At 31.3% G+C, this 14494-nt stretch overlaps 1 protein-coding gene and 1 long non-coding RNA gene across 2 annotated transcripts; one reads left to right on the top strand and one right to left on the bottom strand.

The window, feature by feature from the left end:
- Positions 1-1364: 1364 nt before the first annotated feature.
- LOC112290851 (uncharacterized) lies at positions 1365-5585 on the bottom strand. Its single transcript, XM_024537631.3, has 8 exons — positions 4781-5585; positions 3897-4059; positions 3615-3725; positions 3247-3381; positions 2961-3065; positions 2547-2716; positions 2267-2366; positions 1365-2029 (listed from the first exon to the last, which is right to left on the bottom strand). The coding sequence occupies exons 1-8, from the start codon at positions 4882-4884 to the stop codon at positions 1799-1801; spliced, it is 1119 nt and encodes a 372-aa protein (XP_024393399.1). The 5' UTR covers positions 4885-5585; the 3' UTR covers positions 1365-1798.
- Positions 5586-10693: 5108 nt separating this feature from the next.
- On the top strand, positions 10694-12303 carry LOC149987893 (uncharacterized). Its single transcript, XR_016505948.1, has 2 exons — positions 10694-11256; positions 11713-12303. It is a non-coding gene; the product is annotated as an uncharacterized LOC149987893 (long non-coding RNA).
- Positions 12304-14494: the final 2191 nt, after the last annotated feature.

The following is a 14494-nucleotide window of genomic DNA, read 5'->3' as shown; positions in this document are numbered from 1 at the left end:
TTTTAAAAAATAATAATAATAATAATAAATCTTAAAGAAATTCAAAAGAAATCCACAATAAATCTTAAAATAATTCCTAAGAAATCCTAAAGTGAAGGGAGAAAAAAACACTCATAGTGTGGGTGTAATTAAATTAACAATATAGTCATAATAATTAAGAAGAATTTTGTATGTAAAATTTTTAGATTTTATGTGATTATTATATTTTTTATAAGTGAGATTCTTTAATTAAAGAATATTTTATATTTTGGTTTTGTTAATTCTATTTGTTTTCAAAAGTGTTCATGTTATGGCTATGGATTTGGTGTAATTTAAAGAGACTCTTCTTTACAACAAAGTTTTTTTAAATTGCTCATAAATTCATTAATTTGATTCCACATCCTTTTGGATATATTAAGTTTTAAAATAACATAAATTCTTTAAATTCATAAAATAGAAGTATTTTGTATGGACTTCAACATTTTAAAACTTATAATATCAGATGTACAATTATTTAATTTGGGATCAATTTCAATATCATGTATAATTCTAAATAACTATATTTTGTTATAATACACATTTAATTTAATATTTTGAATGCAACATCTATTTTTAGATAATAAAGGTTTAATTTAATTTTAAAAATTTTAAAATTTGGTAAGAGATGCCATAATAGTTGGAATTTTCTACAAATATTAGAAAATTTGAAAATTTAGGGATATTAAAATAAAATATGTAAATAAAATGTGTACCTATAGATATATATATATATATATATATATTCTTACATAAAAATATAGAAAGTAATTAATTTTATAACCTTAAATATAACTACCTATTAATAAACAAATAAATAAAAAATTGGCCCACATATTTTTATTTTCTTTTGCTCCCAAGTTGCATAAGGATTCACTCTCTCTCACCAATCCTTCAATTTTGTACTAAATGATGTGCTAAATTCACAAGTGAAAAAGAAGGATTGAAAACAAAATACTTACAAAGGATTGTAATAGAAGAGCTTGAAGGAAGAGTGGGCAAAATTAGTGTGTTGGGTCACTTTACATAAACATGACATATTGTAGAGAAGTTGAGAATAAGAAGTTAGTTACCAAGGTAGAAACAAGAAAAAGAAAACTACTTTTTATTGAAAGGAAATTGGAGACAAATCACGAAAAAGAAGTGACAAAAGGGACATGACAAAAAACAAAACAAAACAAACAAACAAACAAACAGAAAATCAGAAAATGGTTAACCATTATTTTGATAGAAATAGCAATTATATTTTATTGACAGTGGGTTTAACATCACTAATAGCAACATTCAAACACGAAGTCTAACACTACCAACATTCAAATTTACAAGCTTAAGTCAATCAGCCAACTCACTAGCACCAATAAAAATGTCTTCATTGGACTTGACAAGATTACAAGCACTCCACATTATTCATGGCAAGGCCGAGATATAGGCCGAGATATAGGAGGCAGTTTCTAATGCTTGACCTGGACATGCAACCAATGCAAGACAAATCACTAACCATTCTGCTAGAGATTGACCATTATGAAATTTTGGATTGTTGAGAGATTAAAAAAAAACAACCTGTTCCAAACTGATCAACCTTACCACAGCAATTCCAACCAGATTCTTTCTTCGCAGTGACTGCTTGTTACTAGAAACTGAACAATAGAAAACCAATGAGGTTGAGAAATCGGACAAGGAGACAGGACTACACTAGGTCGCCGCCATTTGATCCGGTGCTGCAACCTGGATGATCCCCGACATGGAACACGTGACACAAACGAGAGTCGTTTTGACCTCCGTGTCATGATGAACACATATCCTCTATATCGGTTAGTTTGGGTGATTGTTTTACTGACTGCGATATCACAAGCTGGCCACAGGCGCCTGCAATGTCTTGTCCCATTTCTTGCCGAATGGTGGTCCTTACGCCATGTACTCCTCTCAAGATCTTCTGAAAACGTGTTAGATCTTCTTGCGAAGTGGGCTTATAGTCGGATGATGTAGCCGGATTGTATGGAATTAAATTAAGGGTCTGAAAGAAAAACCAACCTCAATCTTAGGAAATGAACATTGAAGACACGCAGGAAAGACCAAAACAAAAATTGACGCACAAGCCAAATTCAAATAAAGTTTAAAAGATAGACGTAATAATTTAATCAAACAGATTGTAATGTTATGTACTTTAAAAAGCTCGACAAACTCTTCACGGTAAAAACAGCTTACAGCAGGCACCAATCCAGAAAGCCATAAGGACTTCGACAACCCTTACCACATTATGATCCTTCAAAAGAGTTCCGAGTTGGTGGGCCACTTCATCAGAATCGTTGATACCAGCAAGCATTACATACTCCACTAACACACGCCGTCGACTGCATTAAACACAGAAGTCAACAATATTGTACTGCTGGCGTGAAGCAACTTCCATTCAGATACCGAAACTAGAACTTGCAAATAGAAAAAAGTACGATAAAATTTGCACAATGTTATTCTGCATTAACAGATGTCATAGTATGTCTACCAAGAGGACTGTCCAGGCTAGAAGGTGAGACCTGATCGTTTGGTAAGAATTCAGAGCAGCCATTAGTTTATGCAAAGGATAAGCTTTCGCAGTAGGTACAATTTGGCATCGCAGTTCTTGCGTTGGTGCATGGAGTGAAAGTGCTAAATTTACGCCTGGTAAGTCATTGGCTATTGACAAAATACGTGGAATCACTCCGACCTGAGGCGAAATCAGAAAATATTGTAACATGGTCATCAGAGACAACAACGATGCCAGAACTACAGAATAAATACAAAAGAAAACAGCAACAGTTCAAACTTGTAGTTAAGATCCACCCAGTCTCCAGTTACCCACAACTAAGAAGCAACAGTTCTGGCACAAGGATAGCATCACGGACTAAGTACCACCATAGTGATACACAAGAAAATAATTGAGGGTTTGACACGAGCAACGGACTGCGTACAGTAGAGACGGTAATGTGAGATGGTGACAAACCGAAGCAGCGTCCAGTCATTATTTGTATTCCTTCAACAACTGATTTATAGTTGTTCAAAGGTTCTCCCATGCCCTAACACAATACACCAAACCAGTCACAAACACGCATTTAGCCCTGTTTCGAACATTAACTTCCAGATTTAACAACCACAGAAACAATTTCACAGAACTAAATAAAATCCTCCACATATTTTGAGATACGCATATCATCTAACAAGGGTCATTCGTCTGCGAGTTAAAGATGGGTGTCGTACCATGAATACAATATTACGGATGGGAGTAACTTGAGAAGCATGAACGAGTTGTTCTACAATCTCGCCAGCAGACAGATTACCTTTCAGGCCCATAGTGCCTGTGGCGCAAAATGTGCAACCCATTTGGCACCCCACCTTCAGTAGAACACACAGAAAAAAAAATGAAAATATATATATTTAAAGGATGATTTTGCATGTGAAGGAACACATCTCACTATCTATGCCAACGAGTGAGAAATACGCTTTTGACTCGACCATTCTTTAATAGTCTATGCAAGGATGCTGCAATCAGCCTCGAGAGAAAGGGACAGAGAAGGATAACACCAGCCTATGATATAGAAATAGTAAGGTGCCTACAAAAATCTGACCTGAGATGAAACACACAAAGTGGCCCGAGAGCCACCTTGACGAGGTCCACCAGCGTATTTTCCTGCTCCAGCATCATGTCTCATTATCACTGCCTCCACAGACTGCCCACCCTACATATACGAATATACACAATCAGCGTGTTCCTTCTCTTTCACCATGAGAGCAGTACAAGCCGTGGCTGGTCCCTTACGATTTTCTGCAAAAGCCACGTACGCAGCTACGAGACATCGTGTGCACAACCTTCGTCTTGATGGAGAGCATAACTTGATGTAGAGGCGTACCTGTAACTGGATCAAAAGCTTTGTTGTCGTGCCATCCGCAGATGTTTCCTGATCTTTAACTTGCGACGTCAATGTCTTGAATTTCTCTTTTATCATATCGATAGCAGCAAAAGGCAGTCCAGGCACATCATGCGCTTCTGTATCTGGATGTGCTAAAACATGCCTGCCACGGCAGGGTAGTGCCTGTTAGATTAATGAAAATAATAATAATTATACAGATAAATACCACGAGACGAGGGATCTGCTTTGGAGGCATTATAATTTTTCCTCTGCACACAAACGCTGCGTGAGCTATTTGCCATTAAGCCAAAACAATAGACCACGTCTGCAAAGAGACTTAGAGATGATAAACGATTAGGTCTGCAGCAGATTCATCAGGATCAGCCTCAGAAACTTGGCTCGGGTAACAAACACAATATATTCCTCATAATCAACCTGGATTCGAAATACTTCGAAGAAAACTTATTTGGTGTCCTTGGAATTTTGCTAACTCGGATACATACATCCTACAACACATATCGTGTGTGGCCTCCTCCTGACCTTAAAAACGGGCACAGAAAACACAAAAAGTAATAAACTGTGGAATATGCAAATTCGGCTGAATACAAAGTAGTTTACAGCATAGATAGGTAAATGGAAGTGCCAAATCCATGTCCACCTGCTCAAGGAATGGGCAACACAATGCAGGTCAAATGCAAGAATATGGAGCAACCCTGCAAGTGACCCTCTGAGAATAAGCGACACCTCCCCACATCCCCATCACGTCGTAGGGAACCCAATGCCTGGTGCAGACTGTCCGAAACACGCCAAAATACACTTGAGTCAACTGAAAACTCAAACTGAACCAGTTAGTCCAAAGGCTCAAGGCGAAAAGCAATACTCACGTCCAAATGGTGAAGACATGTAGCGCCTTGACACCAATTCGCTCCAGCTCCCACTTCAAAACTTCCACGTCGAAGACAGAGTACTTACGCGACGCTTGCTCCATAGCTGCGCAGACTCCTCTCCAATTCTCTACTCCAAACCCTAAACACCAAAATCGGTGTGGCGGGACACAATGCCCAATCCACTTGAACAAAACCTATGCCGCTTGTTGGAACCCTTTACTCGTGTGGAGATTTCTTAAATATCACAACTTGTTGCCCTCCTAGGTGAAAACGTGAAGAAGGAGAAGAAACTCTTACTCAAATGATGTACGACAAAAAACGCGAGAAAAAGTGGGACCAAGTAGCTGGGTGCTCCATCCAGTTGCGATGACAAGCTCTGCCGTCCTGGTGTTGGATCCGATGCAAAGAGAGGGTTTTGCGTTGGAAGAGATGCCGGGCATGAGCATTGCACCGCACCGCCACACCTGAATTCCACGGCGCCCCTCCTCTCCTCTCCTCGCCACTCGGGGCTCGTCAACATCCTGGACAAAATGCCCATTTCCACGGGGCTGAGGGCGTCCCGGGTACCAGATGTCCCCACCGACGGGCACTACTCCCTTCACATCACTACTACTAGTCACATCACCACGACTAATACTACTAGTGCCACCCAAGTTCATGTTTTCGCATACTAGTGCTCCCTCGTCTTCATGATCTACACCTTCTTTCTGCTTTCTTTCTTGAGATAGACTCACAACAGCAATTTGCCATACAGACATTCATACAGACGTGAGGCATTCTTCCACAAGTGATGTCGCAACCTGAACGAACATTAGATGCTAGTGATGTCCCTTCATGACCACCACCTAAACTGATAAACAAGACTTGAACATTTTTAATTGTTTGTTATTTTGACTAGGTAGCAAATAAAAACAAACTACCATTTCTGAAACACGTTGTAATGGCTCAAAGAAGTTGTTGTACTTGTGTGGGTATAATAGTGGGAGAGTCTTTGGGTCTCAAACCTTAGGTGCCATTAAGAGTGGTAGGGTGCCATAAAAAGTTTGGATTTTTACATCCCAAGGTTAGATTGTTGCAAAAGATTTTTCACATGTAGGCACTCAAGAATATAAGTAAAAGCCACTTGCAAAATTTAAGAGTTATTTGCACAAGACAATAGATATTATTTAGAAATGAAGACCTGGAATCACTAAAGAATATACATTGTAACAAGCATAATGATATAGTTATGACTTAGTTGAAGAGTGTTTAGATGCTAATTAAGTAGTACAAGCTAAAAAAGTAAAAGATTAGGATTATCACATAGATCAGTCAATTCCAAACCTCACATCTAGTTTAGTTTATGATTCTTCAAAATATTCTTTAATAAGAGATAAAATAGACAAAGAAAAAAGTGGCAATGATTAGAAAATATCACACAATAGATGGAACAAAAATCATTTCATACAAATCATGCAACTAATAAAGTTATTTTCTTATATAGAAAACTATAATTTCTAAAAGTATTAAAATTTATTACTATATATTCATAAGACTTACTAATAATAAATTAAAATTAAAAAATCACAAGTTACTAAAACAAACACAAATATTTATACTACTATACATGCTATACATTTTTAATAAAATTACGTATTGAATAATTAAAAAATATATATATACTAATCTTTTATTAAATGATGTAGCCATATGCATAAGTATGAACTACAAATATTTCTAATAATTATTATTGTATCTATTTCTAGACATTTAGCTCATGTCTTTATGAATTATAAGTGTCTTTTGCTTAAATTAAATTAATTATGAGAGTAGAATCTTACATGTATTAGAAACAACATTTGGAAGAGACATAGTAAAAAGTAAATGTTTTTTCAACTACAACATTTCAATTAGTAAATATATATATATATATATATATATACATATACATATTTAGTCAAAGTTGATTGCACTTCTTCCAATTGTATACTACTAGCAATGAAGAACTTTAACAAAACAAATTTAAGCAAGAATAGCAAGTATTGACATAAAAAAAATGTAAAAAAAAAAGTATTATGAAAAAACTTTAAGGGCATAGAGGAAGCAAATGGTTGCAATGAAATGAAATAAGAATGTACATGCCAAGGAGAGCAAAGAGATATGAAGGTCACAAATAGGTAGAAAACTTAGTAGTTATGTCGAGAAAAAAAATTGATCATAATTGGAATCCCTAGCTACCTTAGATACTAAATTTTATATAAAAAATAAAATATTTTACTTAAACTACTACAATTGAAGATGATAAATGTGTTTAAAAAATTATGAATAATTTTACTCATAGTATTTTTTTTAAATATTGAATAAAAAAATTATGATTTTTAATAGAAATATTTTAAAAATAGACCCCAAATAAGTTTTCTTATCGAGCTATAGAAAAAAAAATTAATAATAATAGAATCTTATATAAATTTTTAGATTTAAAATTATTGTCAAAAACTTATTAATGTATGTAAAAAATATAAAAAATATTTAATATTATGATAATTTTTTTAAAAAAGAAACTTCACTTGGATTTATATCATTTATATAGACTTGAATAAAAAAAATTATACTTGTTATATCTCAAAGAAAATAAAATAGAAATAAAAATAATAATTCTTTAATATAAGTATTGAATTAATTTTAAAATTTTCTAAAAATGTTTATACTTAAAAAATAAATTAAAATCTAACACAAGATAAATATTTTTTTTATATGAGCTAATAAATTTTCAGGACTTTGAATACTAATAAGAAGTTTTTTTGAAAATTTTCAAGAACATGCCTACTTATTATTTAATAATATACCTTCATAAGTCATTTTCAAAATAAACAATAATAATAACAATAGTAATAACATATTAATCAAGTTGTATAAAATTTCAAATCTATCTTATTTTAATGTATTTTTTCAAAAAATTAAATAATACATCTAAATACAAAAAAATAATAAATTTCAATTTCTCCATCCTTTACACGAAAAGGAGTTAATAATTCTATAATTTTAATAATCAAATAAATATTGAATGGATATTGCAAATTTCCAGAAACTAATTCTCATAACTTTTTATCCAATGAATTTTACTTTACTATTTAGAATATTTAAGAAACAAAAATGAAAAAATGATGGTATTTCTACAGATCTAAAATTTCCACAAACAATCACTTGATTGATCAAACTTACAACTCCAAAAAATATTAAAATGAGATTTAAGTATAAATAAATAAAAAAATTAGGTATAAATATAAAAAGGGTGTGACAAGGCTCAAGGCGATGCTGCGCCGGAGGATGAGGCTCATCAATTTGGCTATGCAGCACTTCAATGTACACCTGCACTAACGATCCTTGCAATTCATCACCAAAAACAACTTATCCCATATTTCATTGTTGTAGCATTCACTCCATTTTCTTTTCGAATTTCTGAATGAATTATCAGCTGATGTAAAGATTTGAAACATAGAGAATTATATAATGAAATTTGTTCACTGTCTTACTATATTTGCAAGCATTTTATATGTTTTATGTCAACGTGTGTGTGTAAAACTATCACACCTACATATTGCATGATGAAAGTTCGTAGTCTAAATTAGATAAGTTTACGCTTGATATAATGGTGTTATAATATGTTTCTACATGTCGACATGAAATTTGGTATGGATTGTATGAGCTCACTGAGTCTGGGTTAATGTATATGATTATTGTTATTGTTGAGAGGGTGTTTTTTTACTTGTGTTCCAGAAAACAAGTATTCTTCTCTCTAATCCAAGACTTGACAAAACTCTTTCCTCTACAAGTCCAAGAGATTGTAGTATTTGGTCCCGAGCTTCCAGAATAGCTCTTTTAGAATCAATGTCAATAAAGCTCATTACAGTTTGTTTTATGCTTGGAATGTAACATGACACACACACTTTCATATCCATTTTTTTCTTGGGTTTTTTTTTAATATATTCTAGAGGTATTTAAAACAAACAAAAAAAGAAACTATTGTGTACAGAATTTCTCAAATTTTACGATTCATGCTTTGAATCATTCAAAAACCATAATCATAGAAGATGATGAGAATATTCATTGAGCGTTTAGTTTTTTATCACTTGGAAATGAGATTATTTTGCATAAATCACATGTGAATAACAGTTAAACACATGCACACATGTGAGCAGTTTCATTGAAGTTATGTTATTATCATTTCATATCTCAATGTATCATTAGACCTTAATCTACTGTCAGCACTAATTCTGGTATGATTAACAGATGGGTCAAGTAACAATTGAACATGTGCTAATTTCTATTGAAATTACATTGCAAAACGTATAATTTTTTTTTGTTCTAGAGCAACGGTTAGATTTGTTATAATTGAGCTAAAACCAATAAAACCTGACAAAGTAATGTGCACAAGTTAGTACAATCATATTAAGTACATGGTTTTATCGTAAATTTGTTTTACTGATGATCATTTTCTAAAAACGAATGCTTTCATTGGATTTTAAAAAATATTATATAAGTGTCCCGTTATACTGTCTGACAATTTAAACTATATTTTAAAGAAATACAATTGGAAAAATAAATACATTGATACATGTGTGTCTTATGTATATTTATTTTGAGAAAATTATAAACGCATGTGTATATTCTAAAAATACATGCAACATGGCCAGGATAGAAAATTAGCATTAAACACAGATTCATCAATTTAAACTGATATCAAACGAATAAAAATTCCACCCCTTCATAAAAAATAAAAAATAAAAACTTCACATCAGTATATGTATATATATATATATATATATATATATGTGTGTGTGTGTGTGTGTGTGTGTGGTGAAAAAATTGTATTACACAAACAAAATAAAAATAAAAATGAACATTGACAAATTGTACAAACTGTGATTTTCATGCAATTTTTTATGACAAATTGTACAAATTGTGATTTTCGTGCAATTTTTTCTTTTGAAAATCGTGATTTTATAGTGAAATATGAAGAATAAAAAACATTTCTTTAAATAATGAAACTTTTTACTTTGATGTCTCTGACAGTTATAAGAAAACGGTGTAATTGATTTTTAATATTAAAAGTAACATTAACACTACTTAATCTTACAAATAATTTATTCTTTAATTTATATATAAGAAAAATTTAGTTCATCAAAGACTTTTTATAGAACGGAAATTTCGGAAATTTATGAAATTTTATTTATTTTCAGAAATATATTACAAAACTTCATTCACTTGTTTTGGAACTTGTAAGAAAAGACTATTATACACACACACACACACACACATACATACATATATATATATACAAATATATTGTATAAAAGTTGTGGAGAAAAATCATAATAAATGTTTACATACAGATAATAATAACAAACTAAAAATCTTCTACCTTCTTAGCATGGTTCTTTTCTTTACTAACTTATCAATCGCTTAAATATAAATTTGAAATTTAAAAAGAAAAGAAAAAAGAAACCAATAAATTTCTTCTAAAGACTAATAAGAATATTTTTTTATAAATACATATATGTAATCTAAATTTTGATGAAATTATTTTAGTTTATGTATAATTTATAATTTTAAAGTAAAAAAGAACCAGACAAATTCATAAAAAAATATTGCACAGCTAATTTCAACAATGTTTTGAAGTAATGGACATTGAAAATAGAACAATTTGTTGCATTAAAGCAATTTTACGTCAAAATTTCTGAATTTAATAGTGTTTTGATTACTACTCTAGTAAACAGAAACAGATTTTAATAGCCAAAAAATTACGATTCCCATTACTGAAATATAACCGAGGTAAGTTTTCCCATTCTGATATAAAAGATTGACATGATTTCGAATTTTCCAATTTCATAATAAATAAAAATTGTAACATTTTATCAAGTTTCTTTTAAACCCATTTTAACCCATTTTAAATGATTTAAAAAATAATCTGTCAGGTTGGACACATTTTGTTTTAGTCAAGAATGACCAAGCAATACAATTATATATATATATATATATATATATATGTATATAGATTCTCATTGTAAATAGTGAAACTGAGGGACTTAGTGCAGTGAGAGCAGAAGCTTTGTGATTTTAGGATCGAACCCAAGTGCAACGCACAAATGTGGTGACCAGGGATGCAGATTGAATATCCCAGTTCTTTCCACAAGTAGTGTCGAAACGTGCGAATTATTTGGTGGACTTTTAGCAAGCCATTGACAATCTGGCGCAAGTATCTCGAATTAAAGTAGTATCACCACCTGCACATTCACTAGTTGTAATTGTCAGTTACAAGAAATCTCGAGAAAAAGTTAGGGTTTGGAGTAAATTAGTGTGTTTGGATTTTATGGGTGGTAGAGTATCAACTGATAACGAAGGAAGGAAGGAAGGAAGCAAGCAAGCAACACCGGAGTTGGCTGTTCCTGGTGATGTTCGTTGTGAGAGATTACAGCATGTCAAGTGGATCACAAGTACACACACAAGTTATCTGCTTTTCAGAATGTGTAGCATTGTCTTCTGGGTTGTTGTTGTTGTTCTCTACATTTGTTCCTTTATTTATATATATATATATATATATATATATATTCTATCACATGGGTGCCCTCCGTTTGACAAATGTGCACTGCACTGCTCCTCATTAAGTAGTGCATCACTTCATCAGAAGGTATGAAGTAAAGCATTACTTGAGAGAGAGAAAGGGAGATTCAAAATTATATATAAATATATAATTGCAATTAACTTGACGCCCTCCCTCCCGCCCCGGGCCAGTTCCTGTCCGCCCCGCCACGCTCCCCCCGCGCTCCCAGTGAAACCGTGGTAACGGGGCCAAGATGAAATGGTTGGATCTGACGGCTGAGAGCCTCTCTAGCTCTCTATCTCCATAGGTCTGTGTCTCTCTGTCACTCACTCAGTGTTGTGTGTGTCAGATCTCAGGCTTCGATTCTATGACGCACCACGTGGGATGGATGGAGACGTGGGTGTCAAGGATGTATGAATGAATGAATGGATGGATGGATGAATAGGTAGGTGGGAAGGCAGGCAGGTGGGTAAGTAAGTGGGGGGTCTGGGGGATGATGGAGATGCTGTGTGTGTGTGAGCTGTTGTTGGCCCTACCCTACACTACCCCCTCTCTCTCATCCATCCGTCCATCCATCCACCTGCAGGCAGCGCGTGCCTGCACTGCCCTGCCCCTTTCCGCCCTTCTGGTGGGTCCAGTCCGGTCGGGTCTTACATCCACTGACAACGGCATATTTCATCCACCTGCATGTGCATCCATCCTTGAACTTAAGCTTGAAATCGTATTCCTCAACAGTTTTTTCAAAACCCTCCCACGGTTTGTTTAAAGTAAGCGTCCTTACATACAATTAAGTTGAATAGAATTTCAATAAATTGTGAACAGTGAAATGACTACCACACACATAAATGCATGAAAACATATTATTAAATTACTCTCATGTTGTGTTTATTAAGTACTTCATTGTGAAGTTGAGAATTGGCTAATAAAGCATTAAAAATGCCTCAGCAATATTGATTTCTTTTGGCAACTCTTGTATATATATATATATATATATAAATATATGAATTTTTATAAAATATTAACTCGTCTTAAATATTATAAGAAATTATAGATTACATTTAGAATTTTATATATATATATATATAATGTATTAAAAATAATTATTATATTTATATATTAAGATCATGTCTTTTCATATTTAGTCCTTCAACTATTCAAGTTGTCATCAACTTTTGTAATACATATCTTACAAGCATAATAAAAGATAATTATTACTATTTAGTTTATTTTTTAATTAATTAATTGTTTTTTCATTAATCATTGTATCAAAGTATTGGATATGAGTCAGTGCTATAAAAATTGAATAATTAGAAGCAAAAACAAATATCTATGTCATTTATTGACTATTTGTCAAATAACAAATTAATTAATCATTGCTACTTTAAATTCAATTAATAAGCCATATATAGTAATTTGACATCTACTAAATATGATTTATAAAGTATTAAAATATGAATTATTCTTATCTTATTTTATTTTATTTTTATTACAAATACAATAGAATTTAAATTTGGCATTGCAAACTGCATGAGAAATTAAAGATGCTAAAGTAAGATAAAGTATCATATTGCATTATAGTGATAAATAAGTTAATTTGACAAAGTGTCTTAAATTTTTTAAAGAAATATAAAATAAGTTAGAATTCATATATAAACAAGTTTATCTTGTAATATAAGTCACAACACAAAAGAAATTATTTCAATTATCTATGAATAAAGAAATAGTTGTAGTAGAATTTATTGAAGAGTTTCAATAAATGATTGACAAAGTTTTAGAATCAACACTTATTATTCATGATGAACAAAAATATGTAAAATTATTATAAATTTATCATAGATATAGATATATATTTAGATAAAAAGTATTAGATAGAAGATAAATATAGATAGATTTGATAATATCTTATAGCATAGCTTCTTAGAAGCTTCATAGATGTGGATTTGACTTTAGACGTGTTTGTAGTTGATTGTCAGAAATATTTTGATTAATTATACATTTAAGAACAACATTTCAACAAATAGATCACATAAAGTACAAAGTGCCAATAAAATAAATTATTACAAACCATTAATATGTCATCATTATTATTATTTATGATATAAATGACTTAATTGTATAATTTTTGCATTTGAAAAGACAAATGGTGCATAATAACCTCAAGCCAATATTATTTTAAATAGAAATTATAACTTAAAATTTAAAAAAATTAGATATACTATATTTATTTATTATTACTAACAAAGATGAACTTATAAATTTATTTATGTGGTATTTGGATACTAAAATAATATATTAGATGTTATTAATTAAAGAGTGGTTTACATCATATCATATTTTAAATTCTCTATTAATTATATATATGGAAGTTGATAAAGAGCATAAAGCTATTGGTAAAAGTATAATACAAATTAAATTCAAAAATTATAGAATCATAAATACTCAAGAAGTTTTACATATACTAATTTTAACTAGAAGTTTATTGTCTATATATTTAAGCATTTTTTAATATAAAAGAGTGAATTCTTTTATAGTTATTATCATATTAAAATATATTCTAAAGATAGAAAATATTTTATAATTAAAAATAATCAAATTGAAAATCTCTATATATTAGAGGTTAATTTTTTTAGCTTTAAACAATCATATTTATTTTGAATAACTAAACAATTTTTTGTCCTCAAGTTTTGATGGTTAAAAATACATCAATAGATGATAGACATTGTCACAATAGCTTATTAATGCATTGAAAAAGCTATATTCTAATTTTGAATTAATATAGGACACTTTAAAGAGACTTAAAAATATCAAGTTCACACTAATCTCAATGAAACTAATGACTCTTTTATTCTTTGTGCAAAAAAATCTATAGTCATGTATATTATTGAAGTGATTGCTAAACTGAGTGAAACTATTAGCACATAAAGTACTACTGCATAGACAACCAATCACCTAATCCAAAAAGAGAGCCTCAAAGTTTTTCCAATGGATTTTTATGTGTCTAAAATTTTCTTAAGCTTTGCTTAATACCCTACTTTTTTTGCACTGCCACTATTAATTACCATAGTAGCTTTTACTAACACAACTTTGTAAAATCTACTATTGCTTTGTAATTGTGCTAATAAACAATAACT

This window comes from Physcomitrium patens, chromosome 13 (genome assembly GCF_059467195.1).
Source record: "Physcomitrium patens ecotype Gransden chromosome 13, ASM5946719v1, whole genome shotgun sequence".
Lineage (NCBI taxonomy): Eukaryota > Viridiplantae > Streptophyta > Bryopsida > Funariales > Funariaceae > Physcomitrium > Physcomitrium patens.
The sequence above is the reverse complement of the archived record's forward strand: the minus strand, read 5'-3'. Positions and strand labels throughout refer to the sequence as shown.